The sequence below is a fragment of the Notamacropus eugenii genome, chromosome 3 (assembly GCF_028372415.1).
Source record: "Notamacropus eugenii isolate mMacEug1 chromosome 3, mMacEug1.pri_v2, whole genome shotgun sequence".
Taxonomy (NCBI): Eukaryota; Metazoa; Chordata; class Mammalia; order Diprotodontia; family Macropodidae; genus Notamacropus; species Notamacropus eugenii.
The window spans coordinates 279,371,145-279,395,299 of NC_092874.1; the positions used below are offsets into that span (position 1 = coordinate 279,371,145).

The window sequence follows — 24,155 nt, forward strand, 5'->3', positions numbered from 1 at the left end:
CAGGCCCAACCCCGAACCATGAGGATGAACTTTTCCTTATACAAAGAATAGAAAAAGGCAGTTGGGTATGACACTATGAATCTCTATTATGCATAGTTTATTTTTTTTACAAGTATATTAAATTAAACATGGGCTGAATTGAAAAGTTAAAATCTCAGAAGTGAGACTGCACAATCACAATTATAGGATCACAATTCTAGAACCATTTCAAACCACCTCCCCAACTCCATTTTACAGATAATGAAACTTAGGATCCAGAGAAATGAAATGACTTGCCCAATGTCACACAGCCAATGGGCATCAGATGTGGGAATGGAATGCAGGCCATAAATCTTCACCTATAAAGAATCTTGGAAGTCACCTAGTCCTATCTCTCATTTTGGAGGAGAAAACTTAGACCCAGAGTGGTCTAACCTGTGGTAGAAAGAATATTGAAGGAGGTCCTGAACCTCTACACTGATAGAAGATAGACCATGCCTTTTTCATACTGTGTGCACTCTTTGGACAAAAGAGAAGTCATGGCAACTCAAGGCTGTCCAACAGTCCCATGATGCTCTTGCTTTTTACTGCCAGTTTGAGAGAAAAGATGGAAATATCTGCTTCCTTGCCTGTGGCATAGACATAGAGTAAATTGAAGCCGACTTACCCCTACTATAGATATTTCAGAAGGATTTGCTAGGGAGAAGCTTTTCTAAAAGAAGTCAAAGCTTCCGATCTGGTAACTGTTGGGGCATAGCTCCCAGAATGGCCAGACTGATCATAGTTTTACCCACAGGGCATCCACGTGCCCCTCTAACATCTTCCATTTTCCTCTTTTGTCTTCTTTGCCAATCTGATGGATGAGAGGTGGCATCTCAGAGCTGCTTCTGCCTACATTTCTCTGATTTTATGAGTGATGTTTTTTCATATGGTTATGAATGCCTTATTCAGGCTTTATACTGTTTTCACATATAGCCAATTGCCTGGTGATAGAGCTAAATAATTGTAGTCAATCCAAGGGATGGAAAAGATTAAGGAAAATCAAGAAACAACAAAAGAAATAGTGATAGCACATTAATCTGAAAAAATACCAGAGAATCAAAGTAGGCTAGAATAGAGATGTTCAAATTTTTATCATTCCCATTTCAAATGCCTGGATATTGTCCTTGGGAAAATGTCCTATGAAAAATCAGATATTCTCATTTTATTGGCTGTCACTTGGTTTTGGGGAGACCTCCTGACAGGATGGAGGAGTTTTTCTTCCATGAACTTTCCCCCTCATTATCTTCTGTTTGGGCATTGCTGAGAGTATTGGACAGTCATTTTCTCACAAGAATGCTAGCTTGACATTTTATAATCCCACTAATAAAATAATGTGTCAAGGAAATTGACAGGAAGAGTGAGCTACATGGATATTTTTATGAAAAAACTGACCATTTTGGCTGTGAATGTTAATCAGAAAAAAATCAGTTTTTCCAATTGCACCGCCACCTTCTCCAGGGCCCTCTTTCTTTCATCAGATACCCGGTCCTTCTTCTTTCTTTGACATGTGGCACTCAGATTGGAAATTTCTTAGAGGCTTCATCTGCATTTTATTTTATGTTAAAATGAAGTCTCTTTTCCTAAGGACCTTTGGAAATCTCCTCATCCCTAATTTGTATGGAGAGAGGCAGCAGGATATAGGTGATTCAAAAGCTGACCTCAAAGTTGGGAAGTTCAAGGTCTGGGCTCGAGATGTCCCTTTGGGTGTTGTGACTCTGGACAATTCAGTTAGCCTCTCAGTGGTCTAAGCATTCTCTGAAACTATTGTCATTGTTGTGTTTTTCCTTAGTTCTAGAAGAGGACCCTGACATCAGGGAAATGATGACATGACTTGCAGTTGACTTGGATTTGAGTGAGGGAGGTTGTAAGGTCTAAGAAACCTTAGTAGAGGTATTACCTCACCTGAGAGTTCCATATACTAAATACAGGCCTAGTTCCTATTCCTTGTGTCTAGACACACGCAGTCACATATATGTATATACATGTGTTTTTGGAGACATAGTGGCAGAGATAAATAGAGAGAGAAAAAGACAAAGAGGAGAAACAGACAGAAAGAAATGGGAGAATGAGAAAGGGAAGAGATTTTTCTGGCCTGTTTAACAAAGGGATGAATGGAGTGACTTGTAACAGGAATGTATAGTTAAATTTGGTTTGGTCCATTCCATGTCCCAGTGAGACTGGAGTTTTACTTTTATGGGTATTTGTGGAACAGCCACATTTGGGGAGTTGCTCCGTCTCTTATCTAAGAGGGATGTTGGGCTTGGAATTAAGTCTGCCCATCAGATATTTGCAATCTAGTGGTACAATTCTTACTTAGGGTTTGGGTTAAAATCTACTTTCCCTGGTCACTGGTGGGGAGAAACAGCTTAATCGCTCTCCCTCCTTCCAAATGCTCATTACACAAAAGACAATCATAGATAATGAACAGATGCATTTATCAAAGCCAATGCTAAAACAATAATGGGGAAGTCGTACAGATTAGTTTAGAAAAATAGAATAAGGGAAGAGAATAAAGGAAGCTTTGTGGTCTAGGAGCTAGGATGAAATCCCAGCTCACCCAGGAAAAGAATGATCTCATCTAAGTCATAGGCTCCTAGCAATCTCTGGGGGTGCAGGTGACAGGTGAGGGAAATGTTTAGATGCCAGCAATCCCCTACGTTGCTTTGACTTCAGTGGCCTCCTGCTTTTCATTCCATCATCTCATCTTAGTCCTCATTGTCTCATCTCCCTCTCCTCTACCTGCTTCTCTGTCTCTCTCTGTCTCTGTCTCTCCCTCCCTCTCCCTTTCCCTCTTCTCTCCCTCTCTCCTTCTTCTTCCCTCCCTCCATCTCCTCAAGGTGTCTCCAAGTATTAAATGTAGTTGAAACTGCACTATATATGCATATATTAGTATATATGTGTGTATATGTACACATAGATAAGTGTGTATGTATATATGTGCAGTATAGGTATATAGTTGTGTATATGTGCATACACACACATGTGTATAAATACAGATGTATATACATGTGCCTGCATATGTATGTATTCACAGTACTGAGTCCAATTCAATCCAATAAATGTTACTATGTCCTATGTACTGTGTTAAGTGCTAGGGATATAGTTAACAAAAAGAAAGACCTTACAGCCTAATAATGGAGGGAGACAATAAGCGAAAGGAAGAAGGTAAGGTGGAGGCAGATATGGGGAGTGCTTGACGTGGGAGCATCTTGATCTGTGGATTTGAAACCAGGCAGAATGGTCAATGCAGGTTACTAGGGATGCAGATATGTGCAAAAAGAAAGACCCTGTCCTCAAAGAGCTAATTGGAAAAGATAACACCAGGCAAAGGGGAAAGGTATCCAAATGGGCACTTGGTGGCTGAGTCCGAAGAATCAGAAATGCAGCTCAGAGAGGAATGATAGGGCTCCTCTTCAATATTGGCAAGTTCTGGGAGAATCCACCTATGAGAGAAAAGGACTAGGGATGGGTAGGGGGATGTCCCAGGTTGAGAAGGCAGCTGAGGTATGGTGGTAAAGTCCCTAAAGTGAGGAACAGAACTGAACCATTGTCTCTATGACATCTAGAGACAATCTTACCCCCATACTATTTCATTAAGTTACTGGCCAGAGCTCACTGTGCAGCCCTTCCATCCCTCATACCCCAATAATGATCCTGAAATCTTAATTCTGAAGCTACAGAGTTTAGAACAGCATCATTTCCTTCCCCTGGAACCTTCATCACAATCCTCTCCATGAGTCCTGCCCAAGAGCCTCTGATGGGAATGACCATTCATTGAGGAGATGCTTATAAATTAAGAAGAGAAATGAAAAGCTTTCATCACATGAAACAGTAGGGCCAAATCAAAGTAAAACATCCTCAAAGACAGATGATGGAAATTTCCAAACCCCAAATGTCAAGTTTATATCTTCATTTTAGATCTAGAATGTGCAATTCAGAAAGCAATTGGACCAGGGGACCTCTAAAATCCCTTTCAGCTCTGAAAGGTTAGGCTTCAGAGGTTTCGGGCTGGATTCCATCCACCTGAGTGACCCTGGGAGAGTCACTTAATTCCCTCATCTCGAAAATGGAGATGATGATGCCCACTTTAGAGTGGCTGAGAGCGGCGAACGAAATGGAGCACTTTGAGAACTACACAATGCTCTAGGAAATTAAAGGATTAATAACTTATCTGCTCTTGAGTGATGAGAAATATGTATTGTGACAAGAGGCTCAGATAAGAACTGAGAATAGTGTTCTTTGAACAATTTCCCCATCAGAATCCCATTCGTCTTTAAGATTTCTCAGCAGATTCTCTGAAAGAGAATATAAACATGGAAAATATATATATATATATATATATATATATGCATACATTATATATATATATGTATCTGATCTGTACATAGACATGTATATTCCATTTTATATGTATATTTCCTAATCAGATTAAAGATATACATATCTTTAGTTGTAGGATACTCCAATGTTTAGTTTTAACATATTTATTGATGGCTTAGATAAAGGCAAAAAAAACATGATTGTCTGGAGATTTGCAGATGACACACCAGTGGGAGGGATAGCTAACATATTGAGTACCAAAGTTATGATCTCATGATCTTATCTTTCTTTTTTTTTTAAAGGCAATTGGGGTTAAGTTACTTGCCCAGGGTCATAGAGTTAGTAGGTGTCTGAGGCTGGATTTGAACTCTGGTGTTCCTGACTCCAGGACTGGTGCTCCATCCACTGTGCTGCCTAGCTGCCCTCTCTTGATCTTGACAGGCTAAAACACTGGAATGAATCTAATTTGTGAGAATTAAATAGGAATAGAGGTAATGTCTTAAACAGGTTCAAAAAGTCAAGTTTACAGATAATAAGAATAGATTAATTAATAAGTATTTACTGAGTGCTCGTGGTGGACCAGCATGGTGTTAGCAGCATAAAGAGCTGGACTTGGAGCCAGGAGGACTTAGTTCAAGTTCTGCCTTTGATATGTACTGAATGTGTGGCTTTGGTCAAGGCTTATGACCTTTGACGAGATGGTGAGCTTCTGCCTTCTCTTGCCTGGAAACTAGTCTCTGCCTTACTGCCCAGCCACCAGCTCCAAGCCAAGCCCCTGGGTAGCCCCTGCTCCTCTCCCCGAGTTCTTTTGTGTGCTGCCCTTTCTCATGAGAATGAAAGGTCATGCACTGTCTGTCTTGTGTTTTAATCCCCAGTGCCTGCCATATAGTAAGTGTTTAATAACTATTCTCTTTCTATCTCTCTTTCTCTCTCTGTCCCTCTGTCTCTCTCCTGTTTCTGCTATCTCTGTCTCTGTCTATCTCTAGCTTTCCATCTATCACTTCCCCCCTTCTCTCAACTTCACCCTAGTTCAAGTCTTCCTTACTTTGCACCTAGACTACTACAATATTCTTTTACTAGGTCTCCCTGTTTTTGGCCCCTCCCCCTGTACTGTGCCTCCTCCATAGCTATCAAAATAATCTTCCCAAATTACTGTTCACCTGTCTGAACAAAAGCCTTCAGTGGCTCCTGGTTGTTTACAGAGGGATCATCCATGTGGCTCATAGACCATGTGAGGCTCACAACCCAGATTAAAGCGTAGTTCCTGATTAATGTGTTTATATTTTAATTTAAAAAGAAACACATAAACATGGTTTTGAAGTCAATATATGGCCCTTGGGGATCTTCATGTATGGTTTGGTGGACCCCATTCCTATTTGAACTTGATACTACTGGTCTGTAGGATAAAATGCATCCTGCCATCATGACATTCCATGGTGTGGCTCCCATCTACCTTTCTAGATTTATTTCATTACTCTCCCCTGCATATACTCTACACTTCAACCAAATTGGTTTATGGGCTTTTTCCACTAAATCAGTATCTTCTCTCCCACCAACACATAGTCACCCAAACTATTCCCCATGCTCAGAGTGTTCACGCTGCATCTCTTCTCTACCTCTCTGCTGTCTTCAAAGTTCAACTTGGGTGCCTTCTCCAAAATGCCTTTCCTGATCACTGCTCTTCACTCCACCCTTTCTCTTTCTCCTCATTTTTCCTTGTTCTAAACTTGTATATATATTTATCTCCCTTGCAGAATGTAAGCTTCATGAAGACACTTACTCCAACTAGAATTCCAAATTCCAATTCCAATTTGTACTTAAAAGGTACAAATAAATAGGGGCCTTTGTGTTTGCCATTTTATTTCTATCACCCAGCGTGTAACAAAGTGGACATAGATTTTTGTCGAGCAGATCAGTTGAAGGAATCTCCAAGTGTTTAGGAAGAAAAGACAGGATACTTGAAAGGTGTCTTTGAGTAATGGAAGGCTTATTCCATGGTGGGAGGATTAAGCTAGTTCTGCTAAGCCCCAGAAGGCAGGGCAATGTCTGGGGGAAGCAAAGGACCAAGTCAAAACTGGATGTTGGGAAAAGAATTGTTGACTTTTAAAGCTTTCCAGGAGTGGAAAGGGCTACCTCAAGGGGAAGTGGGTCCTCCCTTACTAGAGCCTTCACTAAAGCTCGATGGCCTTTCATTAGGTACGTTGCAATGATAATTCTTGTTCCAGTCCTGGTCTGGGATAGATGCTTGGAGAGGTCTCTTTCACCCACGGGATTCTGCAAATAAATTCACATCTGTCTTAGCTTTCTTTAGCCCGATGGTAAGCTATGGTTCTCGGTATAAAAAAAAATCAAAGAAGAGTACCCTAAACATATACATTTTCAGAATTTAATTTAATCAGAATTTTTATTCTGATTATTATTATATTTCAGAATCAGAAATTTAATCAGAATATTTATAAGTAGAATCTTGGTATATTCAATAACTCTGACATTTGGACATTAAAGCACAAATCTATTAATAACAGCAATAACCACAAAATGTTAATAATAATGATAATTTACTTTTTTTCCCTCTCTAGCATTTCTATAGCTTTTACTGCAATCAAAATTCTTCAGAACGCAGAAGTTTTCCGAAAGACTAAAGAAGAAGTGTGTATTTTTCCACTAAAGTCCTTAAAATGAAATTTAATAGGACAGCTCTATTTGCATATTGGAATTACCAGTACACTTCAAAGATGCATCCCTATCTGTGGGGAATACTCCCTCCTCTGATACTGAGTATGATCTCCTTTATGTCTGAGCAGACAATCTTTTTTATCAATCTATTCCACCAATCTGTTTTCTACCAGTCTATTTGGGTGCCCCTCTGCTCAGCCCCCAACCCACCATGCCCAAACCTTGATGAAATAAATTAATTAATGAATATTGGGGAAGTCTTGGCAAAGCTACTTCACCTGGTTATTAGCTTTCTTTGGACAAAAGGACAGTAGATTCATTCCCTTTGTCTAAAGAAGTCTAGTAACTAGAGAGATATCAATCAAATCTGGGGAAATAGTTTTGCTAAGATTTCCCAAATGTCCAATAAAAAGTATGTTTCATCAAAACTTTAGGATTTTAGATGTAGAGATAGAAGAGGCCCCAGCAGGCATCTAGCCCAACTTCCTTATTTTACAGATGAGGAAACTGAGGTCCAGAAAGTGGCATCTCATCATCACTTAATTTATAATATGCTCCTTGGTAAATGTTGGTGGATCTTTGTACCTCCCATTGTTTGACTCAGTACCTCATCTCCCCCATTTTCCTATTGCTTCAGAATATGGCATCAGAACCCAGGGTACCCTTTTGGCAGGTGTTATGATGGATGGTGTGTTGTTGGGCACTATATCCAGTGGTGGAACACTACTCTCATTGTCTTTTGATTGCTTCAGATTTATGAGAATCCAGATGAACTTAACTCCCTGGAGCCCCTTGGGATGTCAGCCCGAGAACATCTGAACATTCATATGTGGCTGAGATGCCGCCTGGCCCTGGTGGTGGCCTCTGTGGCACAGATCCGTGGCATGGGGGTCTTGAAAGGTACAAATAAATATCCTTCCCAAGGAGGACATTTTGGGCTGAGTTATATATTTCTCTTATGGGAATAGTGTTTTCAGTGGGATATACTTGAGGGTAACATTTAGATTTTGCAGTTTCTGAGCTCAGTATGTATTGGGAATTCAAGTCATAGGTTCTGATGGTGTTTCTGGCTCTTGACAGGCCATCTAACCTAATAAAGGAGAGAAGGAGGGAGGGAAGAAGGAAAAAAGGAAAGAAGGCAACAAGCATTTTTATTAAGCACTTACTAAGCACTTTACAAATATCATCTCATTTGTTCCTCCAATAACCCTGGGGTATAGGTGCTTCTATTGCTATTTTTACAGTTGAGGAAACTGAGGCAGATAAAAGTTAAATGACTTGCCCAGGGTCACATAGCTAGTAAACTTTGATTTGAATTAAAGTTTTCCTGACTCTGGGCACTCCATCCATATGCCTTGGGAAGTAGAATAGTATCTCATGGCTAACTCTGTTCCAACTCTTTAAGGGAAAAGCCTGTCAATTGTTTCCCACTCAGAATTCTTAGGTACCCACAAAGGATGGAGGAACCTCTTTCCTCTGCCATGGGGTTCATCCCCACTAATAACGTTCTCCCATTTTCCAAGGCTCAGTGATTATCACCTAAGTTCCATTTAATGACTCAACATTGGATTAGCTTTTACAAATGGATATTTACTTCAAAGATGTGGCAACAACAAACATACAAACATTTCTCCCAACATCTTGGGGCAAACTATTACTCTATAGCAACTATCGGGAAGGGGATAGGATTAGTCTTACAGCTTAACTCAACTCCTACATAGCATTGATCCAATCAAGTTCAAGTCCAAAGCCCACAATATGACTTCTGTTGGATTGGCGTTCCAGGACCCTCAGTCCTTAGGACATTGCTACTGGACTGGCTGCAACATCTGGCCTTGATTCTCAACTCCTGGGTCCCTGTGGTTTGTGTTCCCAGAGATTCTATTCCCTGCATTTTGAACAAAAAGTAAGACAAAACCCAAAAATGAACAAGGTCAAAGACCTAGTATGTGACAGCCATATATCCTCAGGAGGGCAAGGAGAACCTAAAGCCCCATGTCCTCTCTTACTACATGGTCACACCAACTTTGGGTAGTCACCTCCTCCATTGGACATAAACTCCACCAAAGGCCATGGGTGATTTTAAAGATGGTGATAATCCTGATTATGCAACCAACAGAAAAATGCAGCTCCCACCAAGATGGCCTACCATCATAAAATGTCCACATACACTCTAGTTCTCTGGTTTCCCAGAAGCAGCCCTCTGGAGTCTTCCACATGGATGATGCCTTCTTAGCTGGCCTGGGCATGTACCACACCCTCATCATAATATCTGAACTGCTTTGAGATCTTTGTGCAGATCAAATAGACTAATGTATGTAAAGGGTTCCTACTCCATTGGGTCCAAGGATGTGTGCTGGGGGGAAGGAATGAGGGAGAAGCATGATATATCCTTAGCTTCCTGATTTAGAACTCCTAATTCATTTTCCCAGAGAAAGTGTTACAAAGAAAGGGTTAGTGTGGTAGAGATAGTCCCAGTTACATACATTCTTTGCTAAAGACAGTAATATAATTGTTTCCATAATGGTTTCTGTAGGGACATGCATTCTGAGTTCCAAACAGCTAACATTCAAAACAGTTGGAGACTAGGTCTATTTTAAATAAAATCCCAGTTCAAATTTTTGGATTCTTAGAACATCAAAACTGAAGATACGTTAGAGTTCTTCAAATCCAGTCCCCTCATTTTATGTATGAGAACGAGTCCTAGAATGTTAAAAATAACCTGCCCAAGGTCATTCAGGTAGTTAGTGGTCTATATTGACGTACACATGTAGCTTAAGCTAAATATTATTTCATTTTAATTCTGTCATTCATTTGAGATGTGGAAGCTCATTAAAGTGCTTTTTCATTAGTTGCAATAACTATCTTGAAAATGTCTCACATAGCATACATTTGTTAACAATCCAATTATTGTGTCAACACTACATTATGTGATATCCCCATAATAAACATTAGGGATATCATCCCCATTATTTCTGCCTTTGTTCTAATTCTGCAGTTTCTAGGTGCACTGTTGCTAAGTGAATTTGCTTGTCTCTTTCAGAAAATGACATGACCGACTGCAGACATCTGATAAATGAAGTATTGGTGGAGGCACGGGACTGGAATGACACTGAGATGCAAGCAGAGGTGTTGGTGCAGGCTGTCAAGCTTGACCTGCAGGAGAGGCACACTGCAGCTGAGATCGTCAAACATCTGCGGGTACAAAAAGAAGCTCCCTTGTCTCATCTGGAGCCAAATCCAATTTATTCTATTGGGGATGGGAAAAGGAGCGGTCCATTCTTATATTTTCATTCATATGAGGAACTTCTATGGTGGAAGACCCCCTCCACTAATACACTTAGGTTCTACATTTGCTATTTATCATCTCAGAGATTTTCCTTGGGACACTGAGAGTCTAAGTTTGTAGAGGTTGCATACCCAGTAGGTGTCAGAGGCAGGACATGAAACTAATTGTTCCCAAGTTTAATGTTTGCCTCTAGACCCTACAACCTTGTCTTTAACTAGCTATTCAAATTGCACAAGGCTCTGCATGTACAATAAATAAACAGCATCTCTTAGTATTGGGATAAATTTACTATTAAACTTTTTTTCAAATTTTTAACAGGATATAATCAGTTTACTTCAAGGAAAACCCTTTGTTTCTCCTCGAGGCTCGTTAATACTTGTGAAAAGCCTGGTGTTAATGGATGACTTATTGAAAATTGAAGAACCTGAGAAATATCTCTCTCCTGGAAATGAAAATTTCAGTTTATTAAATCAGGCCCATGCTCTTATTATTGAACAGGTGAGAATACAATTTTTTCTGTAGATCTCAGAAATTTCCCCTGCCCTTCCTGACACCTAGTTGTGTTGAGTCACTCTCTCAAAGCATTGCTGTCTGTCTTGAACAGGTTCTTTCTTTGGGTGAAACGATTAAACTGCCTTCTTCAGATACGGATTATGCAAATATCATGTACCCTCTGAGAAACATTTATCTTCCATATATCAACTTAATGGCAAAAGTGAAATTGAGAATTGGTAAGGAAATTTAAATATGTCATTGCCTTAGAATGACAAATCAAAGGAGTTAATTGTTAAGTTACTGTTTTGTAGGTAGATTGTAGGAGCTTATGAAAAAGGATGATTTCCCTGAACATTGTGGTAGATGTAACATCAATCATGAAAATATATTCTTTTTCAAGAAGCCCATACTTTTCAAAACTTTCCCCTCTCCCTTCAAAGGTTCAGATACTATATATTTGTATTTGCAAAATAAAAGGGTCATGTGTTGTTATATAATTTTGAATGGGACCAGAGGCACCACACACACACAATTTTACACACACATTTAAACATCTCCTAAAAATCAGTTTTCTCATCTTCCTAAATCAACTCGATTTCTTGATTTCTCTCCTTTCAACAATTATACCACGATGCTTTCATTCTTCCAAGTTACCCAGACTCAAAATCGTTACATTACCTTTGAATTACCTATTACCTTCATCACCCCAGGGAAAGGAAATCTGGGCTTAATAGCCTCTAGATTCTCCTTCCAGCTCTGGACTGGAAATCTTACAGTTCTGATGGAAAAATAAAATACAATAAATACGACATAATCCTATAGAGACAGGGAGAGCACTAGCAGGTGGGGAAACCAAGAAAAGCTTTATGTAGAAGGCGGTGCTTGAATTGCATCTTGAAGGAACAGCAGGCTTCTGGTTGAAGACAGAGGTCATTTCTGACATGGATGAGGGACGGTGCAAAAGGGACCTTAGAAATGATGAAGTCAAACCCCTTATTCTGCAGATTATAAACTGAGGGGTATCAAGCTTGTCTTGTTCAGAGTCACTCAGCCAGTAAATGATGAAGCTGGAACACAAATTCAAGATGTGATCTTAAGTCTGAGACTCTGCTATAATGGCTACATGGCTACTATTCCTATTCAGTGTCTAGTTTCCTAGGACTCTTTCATTGCTTCCCATTTCCTCTGCCTTCAGCTGCATTCTCTTTCTTCCATGTGTCCTGCTCCTCAATTCTAGGACTTATCCACCATTTTGGCTTTTCTTCTGGATGCCAGTCTTTGACTGAAAGCCTCAGGTCCCCATCTTCATTTTTCAATGGATCTTTGATCTTAGTTGTGTGAATATGCCCTCCAATGGAATGGATCATTTATGCCTTTTAATTTTATCCTGTGCCCTTCCTAGAGGCAGCTAGGTGGTATAATGCAAAGAGAGCTCAGTCTAGAGTCAGGAAGACCTGAGTTCAAATGTGACTCCTGGCAGACCTACTACTTTGTGCACTCTCCAATGTTAAAATGGAAAAGTTTTCTATTTTTTTTTCTCTTAATGAGACAAATCCTTTTAAAATAAAGTGTCTCATATGCTAGGATGAATTTTATTTGCAAGAACATGAAACTTGTAGTAATAGTCCCAGCAAGTGTAATTGTCAAGAAGATCCTTGTATTATTTCACTTGTCTACCTAACTGGCCATTTTGACTCATGCATCTATGCCTGTTAGCAAATTATAAACCATACTGTTGTTCATGTTATATCATAATAGTCTTGGCTAAATCACCTATTTTTAAGATGCCTTAAGATGCCTTTTCTGCAGTGAGATTCGGTTGCTAAAATTGAGTGAAATGTCACTCACCTCCTTTTAATTCATCTATATGCCACAGTATCACACCAACCATGTATAACTACTAACAATGAGTGCGTCATTTATATTTATATATACGTGTGTGTATAATGTAATATGTATATATATATTTATATAAAGCAGGGCCATATATTGTATAATATAGGTATATAATTCCATAAAGCATGGTTATATATATATGTATATATACATATGTGTGTGTGTGTATGTAGAGAAAGCACCAGGGATAAGTTTAAATTTTCTTTTAAATGTCACACTCATAGATATAGAGCTATGTGCATAAAATAGTCTAATATTTTAAATTTGGAAAAGTCTTAAGGAAAATGAGAAGTAAATGGTTTAATTGAAACATTGCTCCTGAAATTGTGCCCAGAGATCAGCAATTGCAAGTCTGACATCTGCCTTGTTGACTTGTAGTATGTGTATATGTTTATGCATGTATACATATATACACATGTGCATATATACACATGTATTAACAATCCTTCATCCTTAAACAGAAGACCACTATTCTTCCAAGGGGAATATGTAGGGACTAGGTGGTAGAATTCAGTGATGTTAAGGTAACTTTGATGGGTTAGAATGGAAATATCATAGGCAAAACAAAAAGATTTTGATAATTTTACATATTTTTGAGTTCTTAAAGTTGTAAATTGCTGAAGGGTAGTTTTCAGAAAATATTACCAGTTCACCTCCTGCCAGTTCATTTGTCATAATGTTACTGCAAGGAAGGGTCAAAAATATAAAGAAAATTACTTATTTGGAAACTCTTCTAAAAAGACATAGTTTGATGATTTGGATTGTTTCTCTAGTGGCAAAAATGGTCAAAGTAACTCCATTACAAATCACAGAAAAGTTGTATAGTTGTTTTGGGCTAATTGTTCCTAGGCAGAAAATAATTAGTGGTATCTCCATTAATCATCATCTGGTTTCTCTTGTTTTTGATTTTAGTCATTTGTTTAAATCACCGTTCTTGGTTTGTTACTGTCATCCAAGGTAGAATGCATGAATTTCACAACTCTTTGTGACTTGTCACTATGTGATATCATCTCAGAATAACATTTATCCAAATGACACATGATTTTAAACATCTCTGTAGGGATTATCCTTTGCAAAAGAGCTAGAGCCAGGATCCTGATTAATGAATTGACTAATGACTGTCTCCTGGTTTCCTCCAGTTAATCTGAGCGATAGGTATGTGTCATGTAGAGGTGTCTAGGCCTGGCTTGTTATTCTTTTCATACCATGTCCAATGGGAAGCTTGGTGTCTTTGGCCAATGCTTCAGCTCTCTAGATTTATAGTAAACAGAAGCTTTTCTTTGTCCTTATTACTGCCTTTAAGGCATATCTCATGCCACCAATCAAAGGGCACCGGATTTCAAATACAAGGTTCTGGGTTCAACCTGTTGCATTTGCTATGTTTTCTCAGTGTGACCTTAGGAAAATTACTTCTATCAGGACCTCTGTTTCCTCATCTGAAGGAGTTGAAGTATATGACCTCCAAGGTCCTTTCTGGCTCCCAGTTGATGATTGTCTGAATAAAGACACTATTTAATTAAGGATACCATACACAAAGATGCCCATTTATGGCATTTGTCCCTTAATGAGTTTTGTAGGTACTTGTTAGAGTGTTTGGTAGGTAGGCTACATGTGTGGCATGGTCAATGTGTGGCATTTTCTGGTACCCTTTGTAATGGTAATGTAAGGTTAATGGTGGGTGGGGAGAAGAGTTAAAGATTTTCCCCACCTATTAATAGGCTTCAATACGTTTTGTTAATTTCTACTGAGGTACTGGATCACCATGGTCATGCCCTCCAATTCTGAAAAGTGCATAAATACCCTGAGATGAGGTTTTACTTTGGGGCTTACTCATTGGTAGTGTTTGAGAGGAAATTCTGAGTAGCAGCAAAGGAGTCCCCTGACTTTGAAAACCCAGATGTTAATGCTTCTCTCCCTCTGGTAACTATGTATGTATGTAATAGTCAGGCAGTTGGATCTGTCTGCTGATCTGTGCTGTATGTATTGCTTATGGTCAGACAGTTGGAAGCCCTGTCTGCTGATCTTTATTTCTCTGTATTTTCTCTGAAGTTCAGGGTACTAACTTTTTCCCCTGAACTACATGAATGACGTATGTGCCTGACTAAAGTGGATTGCTGACCCCTCAAAAGTTGCTTTCCTTTTAGAAAAGCAGATCTAAGAACCTACACAGCAGGCCCTCCTGTGTATGCTGGGGTCCTTGCTGTTACATTCTGAACCCTTGCTGCAGTGTAGCATACAGTGCTTTTTACTTTGTTAGAAATTATTTTACTTAGTCAAGATATCGCTAAATAATCCATATTCTGCCAACTTCTAAGTTGTTTTTTTAATGGAGATTGACATCAATAGCATTTTGGAAGTGATTTTGGGGGACATTTATTCTCTGTACTATAGAAATCTAGAATCAACCAACAAATACTTATTAAGCCCCTAGCATGTGCCCAGTACTGCGCTAGGCACTAGAGATACAAATAAAAAGAATGAACCAATCCTCACTCACAAGGATTTAGATTCTATTGGAGACAAGTCTATAGACAAATGTATAAAGCATAAATCTAAAGCTAAGTCAACAAGTGTTTATTAGATACTGGTTAATGTGTCAGGCATTATGCTAATCACCAGGGATTCAAAGAAAGGCAAAAGAAAAACCTATTCTTTTTCTTAAGGAACCTGTCATCTAGTGGGATTAATATGTACAAAGTATTTTATACAGAAGTTGGTTAGGGCCAATGGAGAGGATCAGGAAAGGTTTCACTCAGAAGATGGTGCCAGAACTGTAGTTAAAGGAAGAGAAGGGTGTTCCTTCTAAGCATGTAGGCTGGATGAGTGGCTAAAGAGCCACATGCTGGAGGGGAAGTAAAGCCCAATGAGGCTGGAAAGGTTGGGGCCAAGAGTGGTCAACATCAAGCATTTCCTAAGAGCCCAGCATGTGCCAAGTACTGGGGATACAAGAAAAGGTGAAAACACTGTTCCTGTATGCCATCAAGGAGCCTGCATTCCAGTGGGGAAGACCATATGCAAAGGGATAGATATGGTAATGGACAAAGCATTAGCCTTAGAATCAGGATGGGTTTGGGCTTAACCTCTCTGTGCCTCAGTTTCCTCATCTGTAGGATGAAATCTTAGATTTACTGATCTAATAGATCCCTTTCAAATCTAGGATTCAGTGAGAGGTACTGTATAAGAATTATTTCCCTGGACTTTTAACACCACAATTGTCCCCATTATTACATCTGATTTAACTGGAAGTTAAAAGCACACAGCGTGGGAAACCAAATGTATACTTGTCTGTTCTGCCTTAAGAACTTGAAAATTTGTCACCCGTTCAAGATGACAAAATGGTTGTAATTTGAGGGACTCATTTTGCTGATGAACAGCTTGTTTCTGTTATATTGCATTGAATACAGATTTAGAAAACAAAACTGAGAACAGATTTCTTGTCAAAACAACATCAGCTCCTACAATTTCTAGTATTGAAAGGAATGGGGCTCTTTGCCTTCCTGATGTATCAATATTATGAAGCATAAAGCGTGTGACATTCTTTGCCTGATGGGAAACGTAAGCTTTCTTTTATAGTGACAATGTAAGTCCCATCCCAAGAATGTGGCAGCTTTAAAGACAGGATTCATGTTCCTAAAGCCTTCAGCGAAAAGACATCTTGGGGTTTTATTTCTAGAAACCGAGAAATGACAGGCATCAATGATATTGTCAGTTTCCTTGTAAATTTGTGGACTGATATTATTCTACATTAATATGTTTTTATTGGACAATAATTTTAATAAGAAGTGAATGCCAAACACCTCAGACTTACTTTTTCCCCCAGCTTTAACAAACATGTTCCCCCTGCTTCCAACGTGGCATTCCAAAGCTTCATCATGACCTAGAGAAAACTGGGTCCTTGAAGACTTTACCAACTGAGCCCAGTTGGACCTTTCCAAGCTAGAAAGGAATTGCATACAAGCAGGGCAAAGGTGACATCCTGTCTTCTATGGATCAGCCTAGTTAAGTTCAGAGAGTCTCATCACTAGAAAGTCAACCACTGAATGATGCCATTTTTGAGGGAGGTTGTAGTACCTCTGAGATGATTTACTATGGTAGGGAAGTCTTGTAATCTCCATTCATGAACAGATTATCCACTCCAAGAAGATGATGTGATTGGATATCTACTTCTCTAACTAAGGATGTTTTCCTAAGGATGAATATTAATATTTTACAAAAACATCTATGTCAAAAGAGTACTATATATGTATTGTACATGTATATATGTGCATGTGTAGATATACATGTACACACATAAACACACAGCTACATGTGTGACACATACATGTATGTGTGTGTATTTATATGTGTGTACATGTATATCTACATGTGTATATATATATTCTTTCTCCTGTGAAGGTCTGTGTCCAGCTCTTCATGACCCCACTTGGGGTTTTCCTGGCAGAGATAATGAAGTGGTTTGCCATCTTCTTTTCCAGCTCATTTTACAGATGAGGAAACTGAGGCAAACAGACTGAAGTGACTTGCCCAGGGTCACACAGCTAGTAAGTGTCTGAGGCTGGATTTCCTGACTCCAGGCCTTTCCAGACTCTATCCACTGTACCACCTAGCTGCTCACGTTATATTAGTTTATGCCAATTAATTGTTGATGAGGGTCTGGAGACAGGAAGATCAATCAGACACTAGTTCAAATCAGACACTAGTTATGTGACCCTGGACTATTCACTTAATTCTTATTTGCCTCAGTTTCCTCAACTGTAAAACGGAGATAATAACACCACCTAACTGTAAGGTTTGTTGTAAGGATCAAATATGATAATATTTGTAAAGAGCTTAGCACAGTGCTCTGTACATAGTAGATAATATTTAATGCTTATTCCTTCTTTTCTCTTTCCTGCAACATGACTCCTATAGTATTATGGGAGGCATTGTCGTCTAAGGCAAAGGGTATTGACCTTGGAGTTGCAGTTGCTGAGTGTGAGTTAAGGCTTTGCCACTGATACCTCTATGATCTTGGGCAAGTCTCTGGGCCTTGGCTTCCTCATCTATAAAAATAAAGAGTGGTGTCAGACTAAAAGAAGCTAATCCAGTGGGACACACACTGGCTTAGAAACTATGTCATACGTTTATTTTTTAAAACATTTCCCAATGGCATTTTAATTTGGTTTGGGTTACACTTGGAGTTTTGCAGGCTCTTGCTATATCTAGACTAAATGGCCTCTAAATTCCCTTCCAGCTTGAAATCTGATTATGTGATTTAGAAATTATGACAAATTTAAAGATATTTGAAAATGCTCAGAACGTGTTCTAATTTCTGACTCACTGATTTTGTGGTCAACGAAAGCTCTCATATACTGACCATTGATAAAATGAAATGAGGAAGGTCAATTCTTCTCCCTCAGGGAGCTCACCCCAGGTCCTTTTCACCCATGGCAGAACCCCTTGAAGGGTCAGGGTCTAGTCAGTTGGGCTGGCATCTCTACAATGTGGTGTGGCTCTCAGAATGCCTCAGCTGGTTTCTCCAACAATGGCGTCAGCTCCACACAACTGTTGCACCCAGGCCTATGCTCTTGTTCCCAGGACCAATGCCTCTATCCTCAATCCCCAGCATTTTTTTTTTTTCAGATCTACCCAGTTAGTTGCATTTTTTCTTCTTTCATATTGATGAATTTGAGGGGGCAGATTTTCCTGTAGAGGGCATAAGTAGCCTGGATCTAAAAGTCGTGTCCAAGCATAGCAGGCAGAGAAAAAAAAGAAAGAAAAATAAAGAGGCAGCTCTGGAAGGGAAGAGCCAGTATTTGTAAGGTGAGTCAGGAGAAGCCAGAGAGGAGTGATTTCTCTGGCAGCTGTTAGTGACTTTGAGCCATTTGTCTCTTAAAGCACCGTCTGATTCATGCTTTTTTACAGGGTGGAAAGGGTTAATAAAACAAATGCAAGTTTGTTTTTAAAAAGGGGGGGTAGTCTTTTCAAGAGCATTTAATATCTCTGCTAATTTCACACTGAATCATAAATCAGGTCTCCTTATTTCTCTAGCTCCACCTCTGAACGATGTGGACTTACTTTGCTCCTTCACTTCCCCCAGCCTCCATCATCAATGATTCACTCTTGAGAACTTCACAAGCTCTTCTTATACATCCGTTCCCTGATTCTAGCCCTATTTTATCTATACCTTTCCTCTTTCTCTTACCATGCATCTGTTAGCAGACATCTGTACACCTCCCTCTCCCTGTTTGCTTCTCCAGTTGGTCTGTTTGGTTGACTGACCAATGGACATTGAGTATTCCTCCCAGAGTTCTAGTGGCAAGTCTATGGGTGTCTATTCCTCTAATACTTCCCAACACTGTGTAATCTTTGAGCTTTCACTGGTGTGATTCCTGCTAAGTCAGTCAGGAGATGGAATTAGCTTTTGCAAAGGCATTTAATCAAATGGCATTATAAAAACAAAGCATTCTCCCCAGTACCTGGGGCACACTCTCTCACACCTACATGCCCAGCAGGAACTAAATTCGGTTCTTCCTAACTCAGAGGCTAGCCCTTTATTAACTTAGGCTCTTTAAATAAAATCTTTAGAAAAAAAGAAAAATCTTTACAGAAGAACTGGAAATTGTCAAGTCCCATAAGGCACTTTAAACCATACCAGTTAGGGATGACTTTCTGTAAGATCACTGACTTTCTGGAAGGTTTGCTCTTCTTGCAGATGGCAATTCTGTCTTAATTTTTTAATTTCTGTGTCTCTATTTTCCATTCCAGCTCATATGTTAGCCAAGCAAGTGGCTTCCTCTGGGAAACGGGATGCTTCTCAATGGGCATCTGTCATCCATCTCTTCGAGATAGCATTGTACCATTGTAGGACTGCTGCGATACAGGAAGGTGAATTAGAAGCTGAAATCCTTTTTGAGAAAGGTAAGGCATACATGGTGTCTTGGGTATAATGAATTCATATTATAAGTAGCTTTCCTCCATTTCTCTGATGCAAATTCTTTATTCTGTGGTTGACATGCTTTCATGGTGGCTAGGGGTGGAAGTGCCCAGTATGTTAGACTTGGAATCAGGAAAACCTGGCTTCAGATCCTGTCCCAGACACTTGCTAAGTTTGTGACCCCTGAGCTCTTTTCGGGACATCCTGGCTTCAGAATGATTATCTGTAGTAACTGTTGTTCTTTCCCTCCCAGCTCCATTTACTTATTTTTTTCCTTTCTTTTGTTCATTAAAGGGGCCATTCCCTGTTTACCTCTTAAAGAGGCCTATTCACTGAATGGACATTACCTCCCTCTAAGTGATTACCTGAATAGGCCAAGGTCTCCCAGTGCATCCTGGGCTGTCTCCAGTCATCCTGATGAATATATCTGGTCACTGGATCCAGATGGCTCAAGAGGAGAAAGTGAGGTTGGTGACCTGCACAGCCCTCCCTCACTCAAAACAAAGTCAAGTGCAAGTCATGTCATCATTTCTCTGATGTCATGGTCTTTTTCGAAAATGAGGGATGAACACAGACAGTCCCCTGGGCAAGTGATTCAGACGCTCAACCTCAGTCTTCTCATTTGGCAAATGTTAGTGATAATAATAGCAGCTACCTTAAAATATTATAGTGAGGATCGAATGAGATAACGTGTCAGGTGGCTTGCAAGTCTTCAAGGATTCTACAAATGACTACTATCATGTAGGGTTTACTGATGAGAAAAGTACTCATACCTTTGTCATTTCTAATTTAAGATAAAACAGTAGCATTTCAAGTTTGTCTGGAAATACTGGTTCTTAGGAATATTTGCATTATGCTCATTGAAGATTCAGTTTAATAAAAGTATATGGCAACAACTGCTGCTTGTCTAATGTGGCAGGCAGCTAGATGACCTGATGGATAGAGTTCTGGACCTGAAATCAGGAAGACCTGAGTTCAAATCCTACCTCAGACATGTATTAGTTATGTGCCAGCCCCAGCTCCCTCATTGGGAAAATGGGAATAAGACCAGTATCTATCTCTCAGAGTTGTTGTGAGGATCAAGTGAGGTAATATTTGGTAAAGGGCTTTGGAAACCTTACAATGCTCCACACATCTTTGCTATTATTAATGTTGGGAAGAGATTCCCCACTCCCATCCCCACCCCACCATCTGAGCCATCCATTTTTATTGGTATCAAAATGTGCCATTTGTAGCACATCTGCGCTGCTTGTGAATGCTGCTCTGACCATGGACTGCTTCATTGGTGGGCTCACCTTTCATTAATGCAGATTACAGGTTCTCTTACAGTTTTAGTAGCTGGTCTTTGGGAGTGGCCCAAAAACCCATCCCTTTGTAGCCAGCCTCACAATTTGCCTCTCGGGGAACCTAGCAATACTGCTGCTTGGACTGCTAGTCTGTATTCTGTCCATCTGTATTGGATGCTTGTCCATCTCGTTGTGGGAGAGGGTAGGGCTGATAAAGCTTGTGCTTGTCAGACAGTCTCCAGGATCCCTGGGTCAAGTTCATGCCTCAGTGAGGAAGCAGAAGAGAACCATAGTGGAGGATGTGCATGTCCACTCACATATCTTATGATCAATAATTAAAAATAAATTAAATCTTTTATTAGAAGTTTACCATTAAACATCAAAACTTATTAACTGTTCATATTTAATGATGGTGATGATAGCTAACAAAGTGCTTGCTATGTGCCAGGAACTGTGCTGAGCACATTTAAATCAAGGTGAAAGCATAGAGTAGTACTTGTTTCAACCTTTTCCTTTAAGATCTCATCAGGATCCTTTGTCATTCATTATTTTTTAAAAATATATATAAACATATATTTTTAATACTGAATTTAACTTAAAAATGAGTTTTTTTCCATATATAGTGACAATCTTTTTGGATTTGTGCCCTCCTACCACGAAAAGAGATCGCAAAAAGTAGATTTTATGTGCTGCTTTTTTTTCCAAAAAGTATAGAATAAATTGCACACAGGACTTTCAAAACTATTCTTCTTGTCTGTGCTTCCTCATGTCCACTCATTCTAATTCACTTTTTCTTATATGCCCATTACACTGTAAGCTTAATGAGCACAGGAGCCACCTTTTGCCTTTCCTTGTATTCCTAACACTTAGCACAGAGCCCAGCACTGAATAAATGTTTATTGACTTAGTAACTGACAGTATATGCTACATTTTCCTGCCTCTGCTTTTTCCCTTTTGTATTATTTCGTAAAAGTCTTTCTGGATTTCTTTTTATGCTACATAATTTCATTATAGAATTCCACTACATGAATGTAACCCATTTATTTAACTGTTCCCTCTATTATTAGATATTTTGATTGCTTTCAGATAGATTTTTTCCCAATTACATATAATGGTGCCATAAAAATCTTTTGATTGATAACTTTTTAAATCTTTGATGATTGTCAGAAATATTGCCCAAAATAGAACTATTGGTTCAAGGGATATGGTTATTTTTCTGTATATTGCCAGACAGTTCTCCAAAAAGACTGCAGTTTTATAATTCCACCAGCAATGAATGAATGTGCCAGTCTCTCTATAACTTCATCAGTACCGAGTTTCTCTTTTTGCCAATTTGATGGGCATGGAGCAGTACCTCAAAGGTGATTTAGTTATTATTGAGATGATACTTTTTTTCTAGTGATTATCAATAATTTATGTTTCCTCTTTTAAAAATTGTTCATCTCTTTTTGCCATTTATGCAACATGAACCAGGAGTTTTCATTATGATTTTTTTAACATTTCCTTTTATATTTTATATTTCAGGGTTTTTTTGTCATATTTCCATGATCAGTTTTTATGGCAATATTCTGATACTTACGTGTTCATTTTTCTGCCTTTCTTTGATCTTCATCACCAAGTGATGCCTTTGAAAACATCAAGGGAACAGACTTTGCTCTAAGCCAAGCAGTGAACTTTCCCAGAAGGACTGGGAAGGGCTACACGAAGGGACTGAAGTGTTTCCATTGATTGGTTGATGTTGCCAAGGACTGCTTTTTAATTTATCTTGCTCTATTTATTTTGGTCACCATTTTTTACCCTCTTAGACAAGAGAGACGATAAAGAAGGGTTAGTTAGGGGAAGGAGAAATAAAGGACATGGGAGAAGGAACAAAGCATGGATGTAGAAAGAGAGGTGAGGGGGTGAGGATAAGAATTGTGGAACAAAAGAGCCATACTACAACAGCTGATTAATTGAAGGCCCTCTGAAGTGTCCTCTGTCCACTCAATAGCCTGGAGGCAAGCAGACTTCTTCATCTGGCAGCAGATGTTGTAACCTTGAATTTTTTTTTTGAGAACCACATAAGTAACCTTTCCTGACTAGGAGCCTTCTTGCCACTAGAAAGATCAGAAAGTACATTTGGTTTTCTAATTTTCCAGCATGAGAGGTTGCAGGCCCAAATGAGGGACAGAAATAGCTTTAATGCCTACTTTTTTCCTTTTCTTGTCTTTCAGGCAAATTAGAACGTCAAATGTTTCTTGCAGATGAGACAACACCTATCGCTGACGATCTCTTTGAAGCAGTGAAATTAAGTCTGAAAAATGATCAAAATTTAGGGTAAAAAAATCAGCATATCTTTCCATTGTAGCAGTTTGTATGTTTGGCCTTACTGTCTTGCTCTTCTTTGGGTGAAATTTTTCTTGTAAACTATTGAAGTCAGAAATGGTTGTGAATGCTCTTCATGTCAGCTCTGGATTACTGGCATACTTCCCAGGATGCTCATTTGATCATCGACCACAAATTTCAGCTCTGCTCTAAGACCTAGTTCATGATGATGACCTGTGCTGATGCCCTTCTCAAGAGGGACTCAACACTTGTTACACCGGGGAGCAAACATCATTATTAAACTCTTCAGGCCACTTGGTAGACTAGACTCTACTGATGCATACATTGACTAGCCCACATATTAGAGCTCAGGTTAACTGTCCCATCACAGGAGCTGTCCCTGTGGGGCAAGTACTGAAGGAGAATAAGCCTGGAGGCATTTCCCTAGACGTCTAGTCTGGGCCAAGACTAGAACCCAACAAACCTGAAAGGGGAAAAAGAGATCCTGGCATCAATTTGTCTCCTGAAAGCCCTTGTAGAATCAGCCTATAGAATCCCCGCCATGGTTACTTTTAATTCTTTCTTAATGTACTATGCTGTTATGAAAAGGCTCACTTGGTTCTATGTATGGGGAGTAAGGAGGTTCTGGGTGACGTGGCTCCTGCACATATCTAGTTGCAATAGAATAGAAGTACTTAATCTGGGGTCCTCAGAACTTCTAGATTTTAAGGAGTTTGTGAATTTGGAGGACAAAAAAAAATAGATCTTGATTTTTTCTCTAACCTTGAGCTGAAATTTAGCGTTTATTTCAATTATAAATTTTAAAAAAGTTCTGAGAAGGGGTCCATAGGCTTCACCAAGGTACCAAAGGGTCCATGACACAAAAAGAGCTTAAAAGCCCAGCACAATAAGGTTATAGCACTTTTATAGATCATTGTTATTTTAGGTGTCA

At 39.3% G+C, this 24,155-nt stretch overlaps 1 protein-coding gene across 3 annotated transcripts in view; it reads left to right on the forward strand.

The window, feature by feature from the left end:
• The window catches only part of CFAP54 (cilia and flagella associated protein 54), a 313,535-nt gene that overhangs the window by 228,705 nt on the left and 60,675 nt on the right, over positions 1 to 24,155 (forward strand). For 2 of the 3 annotated variants that reach the window (XM_072655643.1, XM_072655642.1), the window contains exons 52-58: positions 6,921 to 6,990; positions 7,770 to 7,917; positions 10,061 to 10,218; positions 10,625 to 10,804; positions 10,911 to 11,037; positions 19,445 to 19,597; positions 23,113 to 23,215. In XM_072655643.1, coding sequence (XP_072511744.1) covers positions 6,921 to 6,990; positions 7,770 to 7,917; positions 10,061 to 10,218; positions 10,625 to 10,804; positions 10,911 to 11,037; positions 19,445 to 19,597; positions 23,113 to 23,215 — 939 coding nt within the window. Of the gene's footprint in view, positions 1 to 6,920; positions 6,991 to 7,769; positions 7,918 to 10,060; positions 10,219 to 10,624; positions 10,805 to 10,910; positions 11,038 to 19,444; positions 19,598 to 19,907; positions 20,081 to 23,112; positions 23,216 to 24,155 lie in introns of those variants that run through there. The other variant, XM_072655644.1, reaches the window with a different exon arrangement.